Here is a 20,949-nt window from a genome sequence, read left to right as displayed (position 1 = left end):
CTTTATGTTCAGCCCATGTCCTCTTCATGTCCTCCCTCAATTTATCGATTTCATTTTTGAAGAGGTTTTCCATTTCTGTTCGTATATTCAGGATTAGTTGTCTCAGCTCTTGTGTCTCATTTGAGCTATTGGTTTGTTCCTTTGACTGGGCCATATTCTCAATCTTTTGAGCGTGGACAGTTATCTTCTGCTGCTGGCGTCTGGGCATTTATTCAGATTTCTCTTGGTGTTGGACCCAGCAAGGTTGTAATATTTTTCTGTGAAATCTCTGGGTTCTGTTTTTCTTATCCTGCCCAGTAGGTGGCGCTCGTGGCACACGTTTGTCTGCGGGTCCCACCAGTAAAAGGTGCTGTGGGACCTTAAACTTTGGAAAACTCTCGCCGTCCTGGGGGTTCGCTAGCCGAAACGGCTTGAGCCGGCCCGGGGTCCGAACGCAGGGAGGGTTGCTGGTCGCCGCAGCCAGGGAAAGAGCCCGTCCAAATTTCCTAGTCGGCCCTGGGCAACAAGCATGGCGGGAGGGCACCAGCGGCAGCGGCCCGCCCGAGAGAGTGCACGTTCCCCGGGAGTCACGGGTTTGGAAGGGGCCTCCCCCACCCGTCACCGTTCTCCGCGGCCTGGGGGTTTCCGATCCAATTCTCTCAGTTGGCCCGGGGGCTGCGCGTGGTGTGGGCGCCAGCCGTCTTTGTTTCAGGGGACCGCCTCTCCAATTCTCCCAGCCGGCCTGGGAAGGGGGAAGGGAGTAACTCCGGCCGCTTGCCACCCCGCCCGGTAAGGCCCGCGCGCCTCGGCGATCTCACCCGAGCTGCTTCTCTCAGCCAGCCAGCCGTTCCAGGATGGGGTACGCTGTCTTTTTTTATCTCTGTTGTGGCTTTGGGCGCTTTCTGTATCGTTTCTACTCCCCTAGTAGGTGTCCTGGAGAAGAAACTAAGATCCGCGCGTCTTACTAAGCCGCCATCTTCCAGGAAGTCTCTCATTTTTTTTTTTTTTTCATCTGCTTACTTATTCATTTATTCACTCATTTCCTATCTTAGCTTGGGATCCTCCAAAGGATCTGAGATAAAAATTGAGGACAAGTAGTTTATTTGGAAAGTGACCCCAGGAAGCACATGGAAGAGAGTGGGCAAGTGAGATAGGGAAGGGAAGGATATGTTAATTAGAGTGTGTTCCCCCACTTTGGGCAACCGGGGATCGTCCCATTGGGGACCTCTAGGAGATGGTAAATAAAAGAGTTATCCCAGCTAAGTATTAAGGAAGCTGGCTTTTTCCCACCAACTGCTATCCCTCAATGGTTGAAGGATGCTCTGCAGGGCATTATCTTCCTGCCATGTGCACGGCTGAGTACGGGCCTGTGTTCAGAGACAGTGTGCGTGCCAGAGAGTCACAGATGCTCACAGTAGAAAGTTGACAGCATGTGTGGAAAGATTGAGTGCTGAGGTGATAATGAGGGGGGCATTATTAGCAGCTGCTACAGTCCCCTGCTTTCTCATAGGCACCCACTGTAATGTGTTTGACATGTTTCCTTAAATATGCATGTATCCTTGTCAAGTATGTAGTGTTGTTTTATGTGTGCGTTTTGTGTGTGTGGTATGTTTTTCTTATGTAGTATTATACCATAATTCTCTTACTCTTATATTTTTTCATTTGACACTACATTTCAAAGATCTATCCATTTTGCTGCTATAGGTGCATCTAATTTATAACTTCTAACTTTATGGCATTCCATGGTTTGCATCAACTTTATTTCTTTATCATAGTGATGGACATCCGGGTTGCCATTAATTCCCTGTTATCCCAAAGGAAGCCATGGCAAACATTGTTGTCTATAATCTGTTATGGACTTATGTGAGAATTTATCTGAAATTCAAAATGGGAGATTATGTATATCCACACACACATATACACTCATACAGAGATACAAGCTGTTTTCCAGAATGGCTGTCCCATTTTATACTTCCACCAGCAATGCAAATCCTTCCATATCCTGATTAAAATTTGGCATTTTCCATCTTTCTAATCTTTGTCATTCTAATAGGCAGTAGTGAATCTGAGCATCTCTTTAAATACTTTGTTCTAATTGGTGCTTCCCTAAGGTGACTTGTTTATTCATGTTTCTTCCCTGTTTTTCCATTGGGTTGCTTCTCTTTTCTTGTTGATTTGCAAGAGGTTTCCAAATTTTATAAATAATAATACCTTGTTAGTTTTAGAAGTCATAAATATCTAAAGATATTTAATTCTGATCATGGTGTCATTCATTTCAGAGAAAAATTTAATTTTGATGTAGACAAATTGATGATACTTTCAGCTTATTGCTTTAGGGGCCTTAAGAAGACTTCCCCCAGCCCTAAGACATGGATATATTCTCCTAAATCAATTGGACAGAATACATGATTATAAGGTAGTACTTAATATAATTGCTTCTATAACCACAAATCAATAGTGAAAGAACAATTAGTGAATAAATGGAACGTCTATTTTTCCATGCCTTTGCCAGCCATACTAGTGCTTAGTAGAGTGTCCTACTATGTGGGATGCTGAGTTCCCCAATTTGCTCTTATTTTTTTTTAATTGACAACTATATCCCACTGGAAACATTAAGTTCTTCGTTATTCAAAGTGATCCAGCAACAACAATATCACCTGGGAGCCTGCAAGAAATGCAGAGGCTAAGGTTTTATCCAGACCTACTAACAGAATTTTCATTTTAACAATGAACGCCAGGTGATCTGTAGGGATTACAGTTTGAAAAGCAATGAGCTAATATCAATTTTTAATTCATGAAAATTTAAAACTTGCGTTTGCAAGTAAAGTAAGTCTATATACATACGCATATTTTTACATTCAGTTGTTGAATCAGGGTTGCTCTAACCTCATAAAATAAATTAGGCAACTATTCTCCTTTTTTAGGTTTTATGAAATAACATATATAGATTTGGGTAGTTTAAAACAATCTACATTTTGGGGTAGTTTGAGGGGATATTCTTCATTTATCATTTCGATTTATTATTGCACATTGTTCTGTTTAAGTTTTCCACTTCTTCTTGTGTCTACTTTGGAATTGGTATCTTCCTAGATATATATTTATTTTATCTAGGTTATGAAATTAATTAGCATATATTAATTTCTTTCTAAGTCATGAATTCTTCAACTACTTCTATTTGTTTCTATTTTTCTCTTATAGATTTCTATTATACTTATAATGATAATTCTACTGCTATAAATTCCATCCCCAATTCTTCTTGATGGCTCTTGGGAAAGTTCTTGGAACTGTTCTGCCAGCTTACTAATTTCTCCTTCAGTTGCATTGATTCTACTATTTGTCCCTCTTATAAGGTGTTTATATCATTATTATATTTGTCTTTATTTCCATTTGGTTCATCTTAAAAACTGGTAGTTGCTCCTACATATGGCTTTACCCTTTTGAGAATATTTATTATGCTTAATAACTTTTCTTTCTATCTCTCTAAGCCTTTAATATAGATGAGCTACTATTATTTCTTCAGTTTTTGTCATTTTGAAATGCCTGAGCTACTTGTCTGGTCATTTTCCCAAGCAAAGCCTTCTCCCTGGGGAAGCCAGCTCTCCTGCACAGAATGTAGGTGAGTGTGTGTGTGTGTTTCCGGGGCTAGCATGGACCTCCCCTAATGGCTTTGCGGTGGTGGGAGTTAGTGTCTATGTGGAAGGGGACAGAGCCGACAGCATCGCTGTCCCGGAGTCACTTGTCTGCTGCTCCCAGATCCTTTGGCCCTCAGCTACCTCCCTTTACCTCTTGACAGCTCTGCCCCTTTCCCAGCAGTTGTCTCAGGTTGTTGTAAATACTTAACCGTTAGCATGTGAAGATGGAAGGAAGAGGAAGAAACCCACAGGGACTGGGAGGTCCAATGGCCTCTGCTCTAGTCCTGGTCTCACCCCTGCTGGGCTCTGGTACCACCCCAGCTCCTCCCAGTACGACCCTCATCCTCCACCAGCCCTGCAGAGCTGGGCTGACCCTGCCCATCTTTCTTCTCACAGGACAAGGGCCCAGAAAGTGGTCCACCCCCCCACCCCCCACCTCCTCCCAGGTAATGCTGCAGACCAAGAGCTTCCCCACCTGTCTCCGGGCTGCAAACTGGGTGCTTCCCCAGCTGGGCTGCCCATTGCCCCACAACACATTGTACCTCCTGTGTTCTTAGAGGTTCCTGGAGTCACACTTTAGGTCCTTACACCCAAAAACTTTCCTCTCACTATGTGGTGTCTCCGGGATTTGGTTAGGGGAGAAAATCAGCCCCCTTCTCAGGAAGCAGCTTAGATGATCCATTTCCTAATTGGCTAGGTCACCTGAGCAGAAGTTTTCACCCACTGGGAGCGCAGTACATCCAGAAGGAGTGCTGAAGGGGGCATCACAGGGCATGGGTGAGGTTTGATGGGCTCCAATTGTCAGTTTTGAGGTTCCTGGGCTTTAGCCATGAGCTTAGAGGGACTTAATTGCTAACCCGTCAGCTGTGGGGCCAGCAGGGACCACCCTGAGGACATGAATGGTAAAGTAAGGTGCTGGGGGATGGAGCCATCCTCTAACTCCTCGCCTTCCAGCAGCACTGGGGCTCTCCCTGTGGGCTCTGCATCCCTCCTCTCCAGAGCCCAGGTTTGCTCAGTCCTCAGCACCACTGACTCTGACCGGCCTTTCTCAGGACCGGATGGCTGCCAAGGCCGTGTAGACCTGTCCTGTGTCCAAGGGTTATGCAATTTGGGAAAATTACCTGTGGATGAAGAAAACCCCTGCTCCCAGTAATTTTTTTTTCACCGTTCTGTAGGGGAAATGACCGGGAAGCACATTACCCAGGCCCACGTCTGATTTCACCTCTCCCCAGGGCCCCAGGAAGGAAGATCCCTATAAATACCAACCACCTCTCCCTGGCAGGCAGGCACCAGCAGCTCTGCTACCTCCAGAAATCAGGTGAGAAGCCACTCAGGTGAGTGATTAAAGACTAAAACTCACTCTGCTTTTGCTTTCCCAACAAGATTGAAATTTCTTTCTTAAAGTAATTATTCTATTTTGTATTTATTCTGCATGACCTCTGTGCTGGGCAGTGTGAGCACATGGTAAATGGTTTTTGGTTAGTGATTGGCTGCTCTAGAGAGTGACGAGTGGGTCGTGACCCTCCTCTTCCTCCAAGTGGTGGTACCGCGACATCCCCTCACACAGTCCCGGGCTTCCAGGCTGATGGGTTCAGGATTGAGGGTTGTGGCTTTGCCTGAGGTCCTGCCGCCACATTCCCTGAATTAGTTAACAAGATTCTAATGAGAACAAATGGAAGAAAAACCACCTGGTCTCTTTAGAAGACCAATTCCATCGGGGATGTGTCAGTCTTCTCTGCGTGTCCCTGACCCTCTCCTTTGATTTCAGCACAATGAAGCTTCTCACAGGCCTCCTGTTCTGCTCCTTGGTGCTGGCAGTCAGCAGCCAAGGCTGGTTGTCATTCATCAAGGAAGCTGGTCAAGGTAAGGCTGCTGGAGGGTGGTGGGGACAAATGCCGCCAGGATTTGTCGTGAGCACCCTGGCAAGAGTTTTGCATCCTGCTCAGGTGGGTTCAGATGTGGAGTAAACTTGGGTTGTGCTGCTCTGTGTCATAAAATGTGTAGATGTTTGGGAATTCTTCATTAGCTATATTGGCACCCGTAGGGTTTAAATCAATCATTTACTTGTAGGACATCATTCCCATCTGAAAGACTTGTTTGAGTGGAAGACTCTAAATGAAGCCTGAACCTGACACAAACTTTCCTACAGAATAAAATCATAAAGTAAAGCAATCCAGGAAGAGTTTCCTTCCCTCCTTTCCACCCTCTTTCCTTCCTTCCTTCCATCTTTCTTTCTTTCCTTCTTTCTTTCCTTTTTTCCTTCCTTCTTTTCTACCATCCTTCCCCCATTAATTTCTTAGTTGGAGAATTTAGAGACCATCATCCTAGATCTTCCTGACTTATCCTGTAGTCAGTGAGTCTTTAAATGGTTTCTTCTATTTCCTACTTTTTGCAGTCTTTTAACTAAAAAGCAAAACAAACAAAGAAACATGAGGGAATTAATGGGAATCAAACTTCCGCTAGAAGCTGACCACATTCTTTCAATTTAGGATGACCAAGCGTCTCTATTTGCCTGGGTCTGAGAGTTTCCCATGAAATGCTACTCTTGGTGCTAAATTGGGACAGTTCTGAGCAAATCAGATCAGTTAGCCATGCTACTTTAACTTAAGAATAACTAGGTGAGCACCCTCCCCCTCTGCGTGGGGCATGACTCCCAGGGGTGTGGATCCTCCTGGCAACGTGGGACAGAGATCCTGGAATGAGCTGAAACTCAGCATCAAGGGACTGAGAAAAACCCTAGAATGAGCTGAGAATTAACAGCAAGGGATTGAGAGAACCTTCTCGACCAAAAGGGGGAAGAGTGAAATGAGACTAAGTCTCAATGGCTGAGAGATTCCAAACAGAGTTGAGAGGTTATCCTGGAGGTTATTCTTATGCATTAAGTAGATATCACCTTGTTGCTCAAGATGTAGTGGAGAGGCTGGAGGGAATTGCCTGAAAATGCAGAGCTGTGTTCCAGTAGCCATGTTTCTTGATGATGATTGAACAATGATATAGCTTTCACAATGAGACTCTGTGAATGTGAAAACCTTGTGTCTGATGCTCCTTTTAGCTACTATATCAACAGAAGAGTAGAACATATGGAACAAAAATAAATAATAGGGGGAACAAATGTTAAATTTAGTTTGAAATCCTAGTGGTAAATGAAAGCAAGGGGTAAGAGGTATGGTATGTATAATCTTTTTTTCTCTATTATCGTTTTGTTTCTTTTTCTGTTGTCTTGCTATTTCTTTTTCTAAATCGATGCATATGTACTAAGAAATGATGAATATGCAACTATGTGATGATATTAAGAATTACTGATTGTATATGTAGAATGGAATGATATCTTAATGTTTTGTTTGTTAATTCTTTTTAATTAATAAAAAAAGGAAAAACAAATAAAAAATGAATAACTAGGTGAGGTAGGCATCTTTCTCCCTATTAGAAGGTGAAAAAACTGAAGCTTAGGGCAGTTGAGTCTGTTGTACACATCCTTCTGCCAGGTTAGAGGTGGCGGAGTAGACACTTAAACCCAGCTGAGCAGGATGCAAAAGCTCTTGCCAGGTAGCCTGGTCTAATTAGCCACTTCCTAACCACAGTGGTTATCAACCTCGCCTACACATTGGAATGACTGGGATAGCATTAAAGATTACTGATGCCTGGGACCACCCCAGGAGTCTCATGTGATTGTCCTGGGATGGGACCTGGGTATCAGGGCTTTACATATCTCCCCAGGTGATTGTGATATGCACACGAAGCTGAGAACCAGTGCTATGGTGCTTCCTCAAGCAACTCACATCATCACTACAGGGTATTTGGAAAGTGTTAGGATGGCATTTATACCCCTAACAGTCAGAGGGACTCAAGTCATGATTATTGCCCTAGGATTGCAAGAATATGTTTCTTTAAAGTGTCGGGTCATGAGAGCTCGTGTTTAGAGTCTTTCTCAGAATCTGCCTTTCATGATCATATGTAGTTTCATCTGTAAAGGTGGTCTCAGCCAGGGAGGTTGGTGATGTCTGGAAGTATGTTTAGCTGCCACAACCAGGGGGGAAGGGCCTCTGGCATCTAATTGGGTAGAGGCCAGGGATGCTTCTAAACATCCTATAAGGCACACACAGCCCCCACAACGAAGAATTACCCACCCATCCCAATATTTCAATTGTGCCAGAGTTGAGAAATCCTGTTCTAAAATGACATTTCCCTTCTATTCCTCAAACATATCACATAGAGCCATAAATATGATGCAGCCCATGGTGCCACAGTGACAAACAGCCAAATCTAATCAGTTGACCCCACCTAAATGGCTGTCATTATGATTACTTGGCAAAGCCAACCAGGTTTAAGGAATGTTCTTCTCAACCTTTCCCAGGGTGCTATGGCCACTGGCTGAAATCTTGAAGTCAGGGAAGATTTTTCATTCCTTGATTTCTCTCTATGGTGCTCTCAGAGTCTTTGTACTCACCTGAAATCCCTTTGCCATTTTCTTTCTTTCCAGGGGCTAGAGACATGTGGAGAGCCTACCGTGACATGAGAGATGCCAACTACATAGGTGCAGACAAATACTTCCACGCTCGGGGAAACTATGATGCTGCACGGAGGGGACCTGGGGGCGCCTGGGCTGCTAAAGTGATCAGGTGATGCAGATTCCTGGGGATTCCAGGGCGGGGTGAGAACTTTGCTGTCTTGAAGAGTCAGGATGGGCAAACACGGGAGACGTTTCTGAAGGGATCACGGCCCCTCAAGTTCATGCCCATCCTGCCCACACTCCCCCTTGGTGTTCAGCAGCCAGTTTAGGTGGCCAGCAGAGCCAGAGCACGTCTAGTGAAGATGTGTGAACTCTCTCCCAACAGAGAAGGGAGGGCCAAGTAGTGATTGCAGCCTCCCTCTCTGGGTTGCAGTGTGCTGTTCAGCCAGCCTAAGGGCAATCAGCCTGGACTGAGTGGGCCTCAGCCTGGACTGAGTGGGCCTCTGTCCAGGCAGTTGAGGATGTTAACACCTCCTTCCTTGAGGACTGGCTTTCCTTGGCTTATTTCAAGGTCATCCCTTGGAAACATCAGAGGATTGTGGAGGAGGGGGCTGTTGCAGTCAGCCTGGTGATTAATCTCCTACCTGCCTTCCTTAATTCCAGCAATGCCAGGGAGGCTTCTCAGAGATTCACAGACTTGTTTAAGTATGGAAGCAGCGGCCACGGAGCAGAGGACTCAAGGGCTGACCAGGCTGCCAATGAATGGGGCCGGAGTGGCAAAGACCCCAATCGCTTCCGACCTGCTGGTCTTCCTAGGAAGTACTGAGCTTCCTCTGAGGACAAGAACACAGACTTATGAAGTTCTATGTCTGCAGGTGCTACTAAGAGTATATTGCAGGTGTCAAATAAATGCTTAAGAAATTGAATTTGTTGCTAAAAATTGGAATGAAACACGTGTTATTCTTTACTAAGGTTTGGATCCAAGGGGTGATCAATGAATATCCACCTGAAGGATGACCCTGTGCCTGTGTGCTTATGCCCCAGAGGGCTCTCAGGTGACCTGAGCCCATGAGGTCAGATTCTTTTAGTTTTGCGGAGGCTTCTGAACAATTGTGTACTTTTGTCATGAGTGTCCCTGAAAGTGGACAAAACATCAATTTGTTGCTGGGCTCTTAAATGGCCACATGTATTTGATGGAATGATGTCAGAAGCACATCTCTCAGTCTTAAATTTCGAAGAAGGGTGAAATCAAACAGGGCAGATACCCTGTACTAAACTGTCCCTGAATCAGATCCATTTCATGCTCCCCTTGTTTTCTCTGGGCCTCAGCTTTTCTGGTTACATTGTTGTCATTTCCAGGCCCTTCGTTGTCAAGGCCTCCTCACCTTTTGTCAACTGTGTCCCATCACTTTTTCTGCCCCAGGTTCTTAGTCCCCTTGGTGTTTTAGGTCTCTGGTGGCAGCGAACACAAACATGGGACAATTGGATCATAGAATCCTATTCCAATGAGTTCCATCTTGATCTTCTGTTCATTTCCAAGTAACACATCCAAAATTACCCCTTTTATTATGGTTATCTAAGGAAATAGAACCAACAGGAGATAACTATAAATATGAGATTTTATAAAGGTGTCTCATGCAACCATGAGGATGTGTGAGTCCATATCCGTAGGGCAGTCCATGCACTGGCAACTCCGATGAAGGTCTTCCTCAGGAGAGGTTGTCTGGTTGAAGCAAAGAGGGAGATTCTCTCTTCTGACTTTGTCTATAAAGCCTGCAACTGATTAGACTTAATGTCACTCATTGCAGAAGGCACTTCCCTTAGTAATCTGCAGATGTAATCAGCCACAGATGTACTCAATGTGCTGATGATTTAATAAACCAGCCATCTGGCTTCCTAACCAACCACAAAATGTCCTAGCAGTAATGGTTAGGCCAGTACTTGCTTGACCAGACAACTGGGCACCATTACCTGCCAAGTTGGAACATGAACCCAACCATAAAAATCCATCTCTTGTCAACTTGGCAGTTATACACATCACCTTAAACTATAGTTAATCTTTAAATAGACCAGAATAACAGACTTTTTTTTGCATAACATTACTCAATTCTCCTGAGTATAAACAGAAATGCACTAAATCTCTCCCGAATAGGGTGCAAGCCCTTGGGTAACATTCACACTTAAACTTGATATTCTGTAACTTAAATATTATGACAGTACAGTCCAACTTAAGTCATATGATACGGAGATAAGATAGCAAAGAAAAAAAATGTTCAAATACAAACATGATCTTAACAAAACAAGGAAGGAATATTCATATTGTTATAGTCCTCATTTTTGTAACTGGTCATGTAGTCATAGTTTCTATTTACCACTACCTTCTTCCGCTACCCATTCCATGTTCCCTTTACCCTCAGCAAGCATTTCAGCTGGACATGCTCCTTTGCCTGGTAGGGTGACCCAAACCTTTATTCCTGAAGTTTCTGGGCCATTGGTTGTCCTGGTCGGATTGGATTGTTGCAGTTTTCCACTGACTTTCCATTTTCCAATGACTTCCATTTCACAGGGCATGGCATCACTAAAAGACACCCTAGAGGATCTCCTGCATTCCAGCAAAACTCTTCTTTACCTCCATTGTGTAGTTGTAATACTATTCCCCTTGATTGTCAGGATCAACCACCCCAGACAGTACAGTAATCCCTTCCTTGCTTGTTGATTCAGAGGCATGAGGAGCCCAAAGTGGCCAGGTGGCAGTCTTAACTTCCAGTTCAATGGAATCATTGTTGCATCTCCTGGAAGGAGTGCTCCTCCTTTTGGAACTAAGACCTGTGTACCAGCAGAGCTTAAGATTGCATGGACAGACACATGAAAGCGAGGCTGGAAGAGGAGAGCCAAGATGGTGGCTTAGCAAGGTGTGGGATTTAGTTCATCCTCCAGAGCAGCTAATAAATGGCTGGGGACAGTACAGAACAACTGCTGGGGCTGCATCAGTGACCGGACACATGGCATACCCCAGTCTGGACCAACTGGACTAGCTGTGAGCCCACCTAGAACTGTGAGTTCCCCAAGCCACGGTGGCCAACACACCTCCCCCACAGGCTGCTTCCCAGAGGGGAATGGAAAGAGACTTTACCAGCACTAGGGGCTGAGTGCAACCAAGCTCCAATTGTGGAATTAATTAACAAATTCTGACTACTAAAAATAGGCCCCCAGCTCAGCTGAACCTCAAGCAAAAGCAGAGGTCACTGTTTTTTGCCTGGCACAGAGGGGGCAGGGTTGACGGAGAAAGAAAAACAAACAAACAAACAGAGGTTTTTTGGATTTGAAAAGGTCTGGACCCTGAAGGAAATGAGGAGGCACATAGGACCTGGAGATACACAGAGCAACGTACCAACTTAAGCTCTTGATAGGTAAGCCCGAGAATCAGGGTTCCTGCTCTGAAAAGGATTTTTCTTTTTCTCTTTTGTGGCTGTGTTTCTACAGCTTGACTACTCTTTAGATACAGCTGCAGGGCTTCTCAGGCTCCAACAGCCCCTGACACAGGCAGAATCGAGCTTCTTTGACTGTCTGTCTGGATCTGTGCCTTCCCCAGAAGAGGGGTAGAAACCAGATCAGGTGGATTACCTTCCTCAAGGAATTCAGACCCTGGAGTCTGGAAAAGTGAATTAATTAAAGCCATCCTACAACCTTTCCTCTGTCTCAACCACACCCCTAGCAAGAAGAGTCTGCTGAAGCTAAAGGTACCTCATCACCTTATGCTGGTGGGACCCGCAGGCAGAAAAGCGCCACATACTGGACAGGATAGGAAAAACACAGAGTCCAGAGACTTCATAGGAAAGCCTTTCAATCTTCTGGGTCTCTCCCTCAGGGAAAACTGATGCAGGTGACTCTTTCCTGCTGAGAGGAGGCCAGTTTGGTCTGGGAAAATCTGGCTGGGTCTATAATACCTAAGTAGACCCTCCAAAGGAGGGGGAAAATAGGCACCATACAGGTAGGGCAAGAAACAAAAAAACAAGAACTGAAAAATTCTTATCTGTTAAACAAAACCTAAGCCAGAGGTCTAGAATAAGCTGCACTGAATGTCAAAGGACAGACAGACAACAAAGTCATCCAGCAAGAAAATCCTAGGTAAAAAAAAGTGAAAAAAAATCTCCAGAATAAACTAATTAAGGTAATTAAATGCCTAGATGCCAGCAAAAAATAATGAATCATACTAAGAAAATTGAAGATATGACCCAGTCAAAGGAACAAACCAACAATTCAAATGAGATACAAGAGTTGAAATAATTAATTCAGAATATACGAACAGATATGGAAAACCTCATCAAAAATCAAATCAGTGAATTGTAGGAGGATATAAAGACAGCAAGGAATGAACAAAAAGAAGAAATTGAAAGTCTGAAAAAACAAATCACAGAACTTATGGGAATGAAAGGCACAGTAGAAGAGATAAAAAAAGAAACAATGGAAACCTACAATGTTAGATTTCAAGAGGCAGAAGATAGGATCAGTGAACTGGAGGATGGAACATCTGAAATCCAACAAGCAAAGGAAAATGTAGGGAAAATAATGGGAAAATATGAGCAGGGACTCAGGGAACTGAATGACAAAATGAAGCACACAAATATATGTGTTGTGGGTGTCCAAGAAGGAGAAGAGGAGGGGAAAGGAGGAGAAAAACTAATGGAGTAAATTATCACTGAAAATTTCCCAATCTTATGAAAGACTTAAAATTACAGATCCAAGAAGTACAGCATACCCCAAACAGAATAGCTCCAAATAGATGTACTCCAAGACACTTACTAATCAGAATGTCAGCTGGCAAGGAGAAAGAGAGAATCTTGAAAGCAGCAAGAGAAAAGCAATCCATCACATACAAGGTAAGCCCAATAAGACTATGCATAGATTTCTCAGCAGAAACCATGGAGGTGAGAAGACAGTGGGATGATATATTTAAGACACTAAAAGAGAAAAACTGCCAACCAAGAATTCTGTATCCAGCAAAACTGTCCTTCAAAAATGAGGGGGAAATTAAACACTTTTAGACAAAAAATCACTGAGAGAATTTGTGACCAAGAGACAGGCTGTGCAGGAAATACTAAAGGGAGCACTAGAGACAGATAGGAAAAGAAAAGGAAAATGTAAAACTTCACTATTTGCAGATGATATGAAACTATATGTCAAAAATCCCAAAAAAACCAAAGCAAAACTACTAGAGCTAATAAAAAGAGTACAGCAAAGTGGCAGGTTACAAGATCAACATTCAAAAATGCGTAGTATTTCTACACACTAGTAATGAACAATTTGAGAGGGAAATCAAGAAAAAAATTCCATTTACAATTGCAACCAAGAGAATAAAATATTTAGGAATGAATATAACTAAGGATACAAGAGACAAAGAAAACTACAAGAAATTGTGAAAAGAAATCACAGAAGACCTAAATAAATGGAAGGTCATTCTGTGTTCAAGGATTGGAAGACTAAATATAGTTAAGATGTCAATTCTACCTAAATTGATTTACAGATTCAATGCAATACCAATTAAAATCCCAAAAACTTACTTTTCAGAAGCAGTAAAACCAATAACCAAATTTATCTGGAAGGGTAGTTTTCGCCCAAATAGCTGAAAATATCTTGAGAAAGAAAAAATGAAGTCGGAGGTCTCATGCAACCTGGCTTTAAGGTGTATCACAAGGCTACAGTGGTCAAAACAGCATGGTACTGGCATAAAGATAGATATACTGACCAATGGAATCAAATAGAGTGTTCAGAGTGTTCTCTTATCTATGGACAATTGATCTTTGAGAAGACAGTCAAGACAATTCACTCCTTTGATTTCAGCACGATGAAGCTTCTCACAGGTCTCCTGTTCTGCTCCTTGGTGCTGGGAGTCAACAGCCAAGGCTGGTTTTCATTCCTCAGGGAAGCTATGGTCAAGGTAAGGCTGCTGGAAGGTGGAGGGGAAGGCACCCCTGCCACTAGGATTCATCCTGAGCACCTTAGCAAGAGTTTTGCATCCTGCTCAGCTGGGTTCAGATGTGGAGTAAACTTGGGCTGTGCTGCTCTGTCATAGAATATGCCAAACTCTTGGGAACTCTTCTTCAGATATATTGGTGATCATAGGGTTTAAATCAATTGTTTACTTAAAGGACAAAATCCACATCATCCCCATCTGAAAGGCTTGTTTATTGAGTGGAAGATACAAAATGAGGTCCGAAATTGATATAAAATTTCTCTCAGACCAAATTGCTTAATGTATGATTAAAGCTATCCATGAATACTTTTCTTTCCTTCCTTCCACACATTCTTCCTTCCTTCTTTCCTTGCCTTACATTTTTATTCAGATAATTTAGAGACCTCAGCTGAGATCTTCATGATGTTTCCCATTCAGTGACTCTTTAAATGGATGTTCTGTTTCCTACTCTTTTGAAGCCTTATAACTAAAAAACAAAGAAACCCGAGGGAGTTAATGAGTATCAAACTTCCACTAGGAACTGAGCATGTTTATGCAATTTAGGGTGACCAACCATCTCTGTTTGCATGCTTCTAAGAAGTTTCCCCTGCCATGCTACTCTTAGTGCTAGACCGGGACAGTTCTGGGGGAAAGCAGGGCAGTTGGTTGGTCATCCTACTTTAACTTCAGAATAAGTAGGTGAGGCAGGCTTCTCCCAATTTGAAGGTGAAAAAACTGAGACTTAGAGCAGTGAGTCTGTTGTACACATCCTACTGCCAGGCAATAGGAGGCGGAGTAGAAATTTTACCCTAGCTGAGCAGGATGCAAAAGCTCTTACCAGGTAGCCTTGTCTAATTAGTCACTGACCAACCACAGTGGTTATCAACCTCGCCTACACATTGGAATGACTGGGATAGCATTAAAGATTACTGATGCCTGGGACCACCCCAGGAGTCTGATGTGATTGCCCTGGGGTGTGACCTGGACATCAGGGCTTTAAATATCTCCCCAGGTGATTGTGGTATGCACACAAGGCTGAGAACCACTGCTATGGTGTTTCCTCAAGCAACTCACATCATCACTACAGGCTATCTGGAAACTGTCAGGATGACATTTATGCCTCTAACAGTCAGAGGGACTCAAGTCACAGTTATCTGCACTTGGTTTGCAAGAACATGTTTCTTATTTTTATACAAATATTTTTATGATACACAACAAACAAACATACAAACATTCTATACATGGTGTAAATCAGTGGCTCACAATATCACATAGTTGTGTAAAGAATATGTTTCTTTAAAGTGGTGGGTCACAAGAGCTGTATGTTCAGAGTCTTTCTCAGAATCTGCCTTTCATGTCACCTTTCACGATCACATGTAGTCTCATCTCTAAAAGTGGTCTCAGCCAGGGATGTTTGGCGATGTCTGGAGGTATTTTGGATTGTCACAACTAGGGGGAAGAGCCTCTGGTATCTACTGGGTAAAAGCCAGGGATGCTTCTAATTGTCCTATACGGCACAGGACAGGACACACAACAAAGAATTACCCATCCCAAATGCTTCAGTTGTGCCAGAGTTGAGAAATCCAGGTCTATAATAACACTTTCATTCTATTCTTTAAACATATCACATAGAGTCCTAAATGAGATGAAGCCCATGGTGCCACACTGACAGACAACCAAATACTATACAGTGGCCCCACCTAAATGACAGTCATTATGGTTACCTGGTGAAGCCAACCAGGCCTAAGGACTGTTCTTCTCAACCTTTCCCAAGGTGCTATGTCCACTGGCTGAAATCTTGAAGTCAGGGAAGATTTTTCATTCCTTGATTTCTCTCTAAGGTGCTCTCAGGGTCTTTGTGTTCACCTGAAATTCCTTTTGCCATTTTCTTTTTTTCCAGGGGCTAGAGACATGTTGAGAGCCTACTCTGACATGAGAGAAGCCAACTGCATAGGTGCAGACAAATACTTACATGCTCGGGGAAACTATGACACTGCACAGAGGGGACCTGGGGGTGCCTGGGCTTCTAAAGTGATCAGGTGATGCAGATTCCTGGGGATTCCAGGGCGGGGTGAGAACTTTGCTGTCTTGAAGAGTCAGGATGGGCAAGTGTGGGAGAAGTTTCTGAAGGGGTTACAGCCCATCAAGCTCATGCCCATCCTGCCCACTCTCCCCCTTGGTGTCCAGCAGCCAGGCTGGGTGGCCAGCAGAGCCAGAGCATGTCTAGTAAAGATGTGTAAACCCTAAAGAGAAGTAAGAGCCAAGTAGTGGTTGCAGCCTCCCTCTCTGGGTTACAGCGTGCTGTTCAGCCAGCCTAAGGGCAGTCAGCCTGGACTGAGTGGGCCTCTGTCCAGGCAGTTGAGGATGTTAGCACCTCCGTCCTTGAGGATTGGCTTTCCTTGGTGTTCTAGTTTGCTAGCTGCCAGAATGCAATATACCAGAAATGGAATGGCTTTTAAAAGGGGAAATTTAATGAGTTGCTAGTTTAAAGTTCTAAGGCCGAGAAAATGTCCCAGTTAAAATAAGTCTATAGAAATGTCCAATCTAAGGCATCCATCCAGGGAAAGATACCTTGGTTCAAGAAGGCTGATGAAGTTCAGGGTTTCTCTCTCAAGTGAGAAGGCACATGGCGAACACAGTCAGGGATTCTCTCTCAGCTGGAAAGGCACATTGTGAACACAGCATCATCTGCTAGCTTTCTTTCCCGGCTTCCTGTTTCATGAAGCTCCCCGAGAGGTGTTTTCCTTCTTCATCTCTAAAGGTCGCTGGCTCATGGACTCTCTGCTTTGTGGTGCTGCAGTATTCTTCGCTCTCTCCGAATGTCCCATTCTCCAAAACGTTTCCTCTTTTAAAGGACTCCAGTAAACCAATCAAGACCCGTCCAAATGGGTGGAGACATGTCATCACCTAATCCAGTTTAACAACCACTCTTGACTAAATCACATCATCCAGGGAGATGATCTGATTACAGTTTCAAACATGCAGTATTGAATAGGGATTATTCTACCTTTATGAAATGGGATTTTAATTAAAACATGGCTTTTCTAGGGGGCATACATCCTTTTAAACCAGCGCACCATCTAAGCCATCAAACAGGGCAGGCACCCAGCACCAACCCATCCCTGAATCAGACCCAGTCCATTCTCCCCTTGTTCTCTCCTGGAACCAGCCTTTCTGGGTATATAGTTACTATTTCCAAGCCCTTCCCTCTCCAGTCTCACTCCTTGTCAGTTATGTCCCATCACCTTCTCTTCGCCCAGGGTTTACTGGGTTTAGTTCCTCGAGTTTTATGTCTCTGGGTGGCAGTACTGGACCAGCAACACCTACAAATCCTACATTATCTATTTTTCCTGCATTCTACCTAAGAAATGCGTTTAAAGCAGCTTCCAGCTACTCAATTTTTACTGCTTTATTCGAAGCCTAAATGAAGATATAACACCAGCTTCTTGTGCATGTTTCCTGACAGCTTCTGCACCTTTACTGGTCAAAATCATGGAAGGGTTAGTAAACATAGAAGATGATACAGAAGACCCCTTTTATCAGTCAGGGGTCAGTCAGAAGACAGTTACCACACAATAAGGGAAACTTAAAGATAAAGAATTAGCAACTGTTGGTGAGATTCGCTCCTAAGAATTCTGTAAAGAACACAGAATGGTATAAATTTGAGAAAAGACCTCTCATAAGGCTGAGATTTACATCTTTTTGGAACGTATGGCTGAAGCCCATTAGATGGCAGGCAAAGTTTGCTGGATGCCTCAAGCCAAATCTGAATCCCCCCTTTTAGGTACCGACAATACTCACCAGGAAGCACTCTGGGGTTGCAGTTGAACTCATGGTGAATGCAGCTGGTGTTCCTCAAGTTTACTTGGTAACCATCCACATGAGTGCAGGGGAGAGACTGCTGCCAAACCCTCTGGGATTACAGCTGAGGTACCCACAGAGCCTATTGGAAAGCTTATCTGCCCTGGAGATACCAATGAATGTCCCTGTGGGTGGTTTCTAGTGGGTATCCTGCGCACCAGAAAAGCACCACAGAAGCTAGGAAGAAACAAAGTGTCCAGGAACTAACAGGTCCTTTTCTCCTGCAATGTCCTTCCTGTTCCCTCTACTGAAAAAATGAACATTGTGCCTATCTGGCAAAGGAGAAAATGTTTAGAGAATCCAGCTTTTGTATCATAAGCAGGGCAACGAAGAGTGGATGTGGAACTAAAAGAAAATAAATTGATAGTTGGCTTTAGTTTCTTTGCTGCTAAAACAAGTACCGTATAAATGGCTGGATTAACAACAGGAATTTATTGGTTTATGGTTTCAAAGGCTAGAATAGACATCTGGGTTTGATGTCTTCTTCTTCTGGCTGGCCAGCAATCTTTGGGGTTCCTTGACTTTTCTATCGCATGGCAACACACATGGTAGTATCTTCTCCTTTCTCTTTGAGGTTCCCTTGCCTTCCAGCTTCTGAATGCTCCTTTTGGCTTCTCTTTTTGTCTTTTTCTCTGACTTTCACTTGTAAAGGACTCAGTAATCTGGATTAAAGCCCAGCCTGATTCAGTTGAGCCATACCTCAACTGAAGTAACATCTTGAAGCGCTCTTATTTACAATGGGTCCACCAGAACGTGGACCGTGACCAAGAACATGTCAAAATGAAGTTACACAATTCATTCAACCCCATGTGCATACTCCTCTTCTTTGAAAGAGCAATTGTGGAAAACTTTAAGGGGAAAATATTAGCGATTAAATGATATTTATAGAGAAAGATAAATTTAAGTTCTTTGTTGAGGAGGAACAAAAAAATTCAAATATAAATTAGAGTTAGTTACAGCCGAACTTGCTCATGCAGTTCCCATGAGAATGCACTAATCGTGGGGAAGGCAGAGGAGGTTTGGGAAATTTGAGGCTGGGTCTTGGAAGTCAATGTATGTGAAAATAATGAAAGGGCATATAAATAGGATGAAAGAGAGAGTGGTGGCTGGCTGGTTGGGGACAGTAGGCTCAAAGCACTCATGAGTTTAGGTGCAATGTGGTAAAGTCTGAATTAACCTCAAGTTATTAGAGATTGTAACATTCATATGAGGATGTTCACAATTAAATTTCTGCCGAGTCATAGAAATTTGAGGGGCAGATGATGGAAGAAGGGCAGATAAGAGAAAAATGACCAGTGAGCCCATATATAACAAGCTTTTCAAGTCTTTGTAAAGATACAAAATTAATAATCAGCATGTTATTACTAAATATAAATATAATACACTAAAATAAATCCTGGATATAGAAGTCCATTCATGAGCCTCTAAAGTGCCATCATTCCACTTCTTGGAATCTCTAATCTGGAAAAGAAAAAGCAAAGTTGTTATCCTAGAAGCTCAGTTTTCCTAAAAATTTATGATTTATAGAGTTAGAGCCAATATCTGTGCTCTAGTACAACTAAGCATCTTGCATTAATGACTCTGCTTTCCTCAGTGAAAAATAAGATACCTCCACCTCCTTTCTCTCAGAAAAGGTTCAGGAAGAGAAGTTGGTTGGCTGTCAAAGACACACAACCTATCAAAGGTAAAACAAGGTCTCCTGATACCTGATGACCATCATGCTGCCTCCACAACTTGACCTGTTTTGTTTCCTGAGAACTTGTGCATAACCTGAAGAATCAGGGGAAATTTTGGTAATTCCAATATAAACCAGTTTATGGAAATATTTGTCTTAGGAGAGTGCCAGAAAGTATTCAACTACTAGCTACTCATCTTATTGCACATTCTGTCCCTTCTCCTTACATTGATATAATTTAAATTAAAAGTGTCTCCAGTCTTCTGGTCTCTTGTTATATTTTTATTGTAGGAAATTACACCCAACACAGAATTTACCATTTTAATCTGTACAATTCAGTGGCATTAAGTACATTCTCAATGTTGTGCAACCATCATCACTGTCCAGTTCCAAAACTTTTTAATCACCCCAAATCCATTAAGGATTCATTTACCATTTCCTCCTTCTCCTAGCCCTGGCAACTATGAATATGATTTTGGTCTCACTGGATTTGCTATTTTATACAAATGGAAACTACAATATGTGGCCTTTGTGTCTGGCTTCTTGCACTTTGCCTGTTTTCAAACATGCTTCAGCATGTTTCAGTACTTCATTCTTTTTCATGGATGAATAATATCTCATTATTTGGTTATAGCATGTTGTGTTTATCCACTTATCTGTTGTGAATAGTGCTCCTATGTATATTTGTGTACAAGTTTTTGTTTGAACAGTTGTTTTTAATTCTTTTGAGCCTATACCTTGGAGTGTGTTTTGGTTTGCTAAAGTTGCCGAAATGCAATATACCAGAAATAGGTTGGCTTTTACAATGGGGATTTATTTTTAACTTACAAGTTTACAGTTCTGAGACTGTGAAAATGTCCAAATCAAGGCATCAACAGGTGATGCTTTCTCCCCAAGACTAGCTTCTGGTATCCACAGCTGTGACAAGGCCAGCCACATGACTATGTCTGCTGGTCTCTTTCTTCTCTCGCAGATTTCATTGCTTCCAGCTTCTGGCTGCTTCTCTCTCAGCTTTTCTGGCTTTTCTATCTCAGTTTTATTTCATTGCACATAAAGGACTCAAGTAAGAGGATTAAGACCCATCCAGAGCATGCCTCCACTGAAATAACGTAATCAGAAGTCCAACCCACAGTAGGCGTTAACCACAGGAATGGATTAGCTTTAAGAACATGATATTTTATGCATAATAGCTTCAAACCATTATAGAGGGTATGTTTAATCTTTTGAGGAACTATCAGACTGTTTTCCAGAGTAGCTGCATCATTTTACATTCACTAATTTTGTATGAGTTTTCCCATTTCTCTATATTCTTGCCAACACTTGTTATTTTCTGTCTTTTTAATTATAGCAATCCTAATTGGTGTGAAGTGTCAGCTTGTGGTTTTGGTTAGTATTTTCC

The 20,949-nt window shown here is 42.9% G+C and overlaps 3 protein-coding genes across 6 annotated transcripts in view; 2 read left to right on the top strand and 1 right to left on the bottom strand.

The window, feature by feature from the left end:
* Window positions 1–18,034, bottom strand: part of SAA1 (serum amyloid A1) — a 44,091-nt gene extending 26,057 nt beyond the window's left edge. For 2 of the 3 annotated variants that reach the window (XM_077112265.1, XM_077112263.1), the window contains exon 1: window positions 17,816–18,034. Coding sequence is in view for 1 of the 3 variants with exons in the window: in XM_077112263.1 (XP_076968378.1) it covers window positions 17,816–17,848 (33 nt within the window). In the remaining 2 variants the exon portion in view is untranslated. The remainder of the gene's footprint in view (window positions 1–17,815) is intronic. The other variant, XM_077112264.1, reaches the window with a different exon arrangement.
* Window positions 4,812–8,989, top strand: LOC143643684 (serum amyloid A protein-like). Of its 2 annotated transcripts, none has more exons than XM_077112267.1 (4): window positions 4,812–4,929; window positions 5,380–5,474; window positions 8,092–8,230; window positions 8,725–8,989. In XM_077112267.1, the coding sequence occupies exons 2-4, from the start codon at window positions 5,384–5,386 to the stop codon at window positions 8,885–8,887; spliced, it is 393 nt and encodes a 130-aa protein (XP_076968382.1). In that variant the 5' UTR covers window positions 4,812–4,929; window positions 5,380–5,383; the 3' UTR covers window positions 8,888–8,989. The 2 variants fall into 2 exon arrangements, with proteins under 2 accessions (XP_076968382.1, XP_076968381.1); XM_077112266.1 differs by having other exon boundaries at window positions 4,814–4,945.
* LOC143643935 (serum amyloid A-1 protein-like) lies at window positions 13,907–16,057 on the top strand. The gene is made up of 2 exons (XM_077112341.1): window positions 13,907–14,015; window positions 15,915–16,057. The coding sequence occupies exons 1-2, from the start codon at window positions 13,907–13,909 to the stop codon at window positions 16,055–16,057; spliced, it is 252 nt and encodes an 83-aa protein (XP_076968456.1).
* Window positions 18,035–20,949: the final 2,915 nt, after the last annotated feature.

This window comes from Tamandua tetradactyla, chromosome 8 (genome assembly GCF_023851605.1).
Source record: "Tamandua tetradactyla isolate mTamTet1 chromosome 8, mTamTet1.pri, whole genome shotgun sequence".
Classification (NCBI taxonomy): domain Eukaryota; kingdom Metazoa; phylum Chordata; class Mammalia; order Pilosa; family Myrmecophagidae; genus Tamandua; species Tamandua tetradactyla.
The sequence above is the reverse complement of the archived record's forward strand: the minus strand, read 5'-3'. Positions and strand labels throughout refer to the sequence as shown.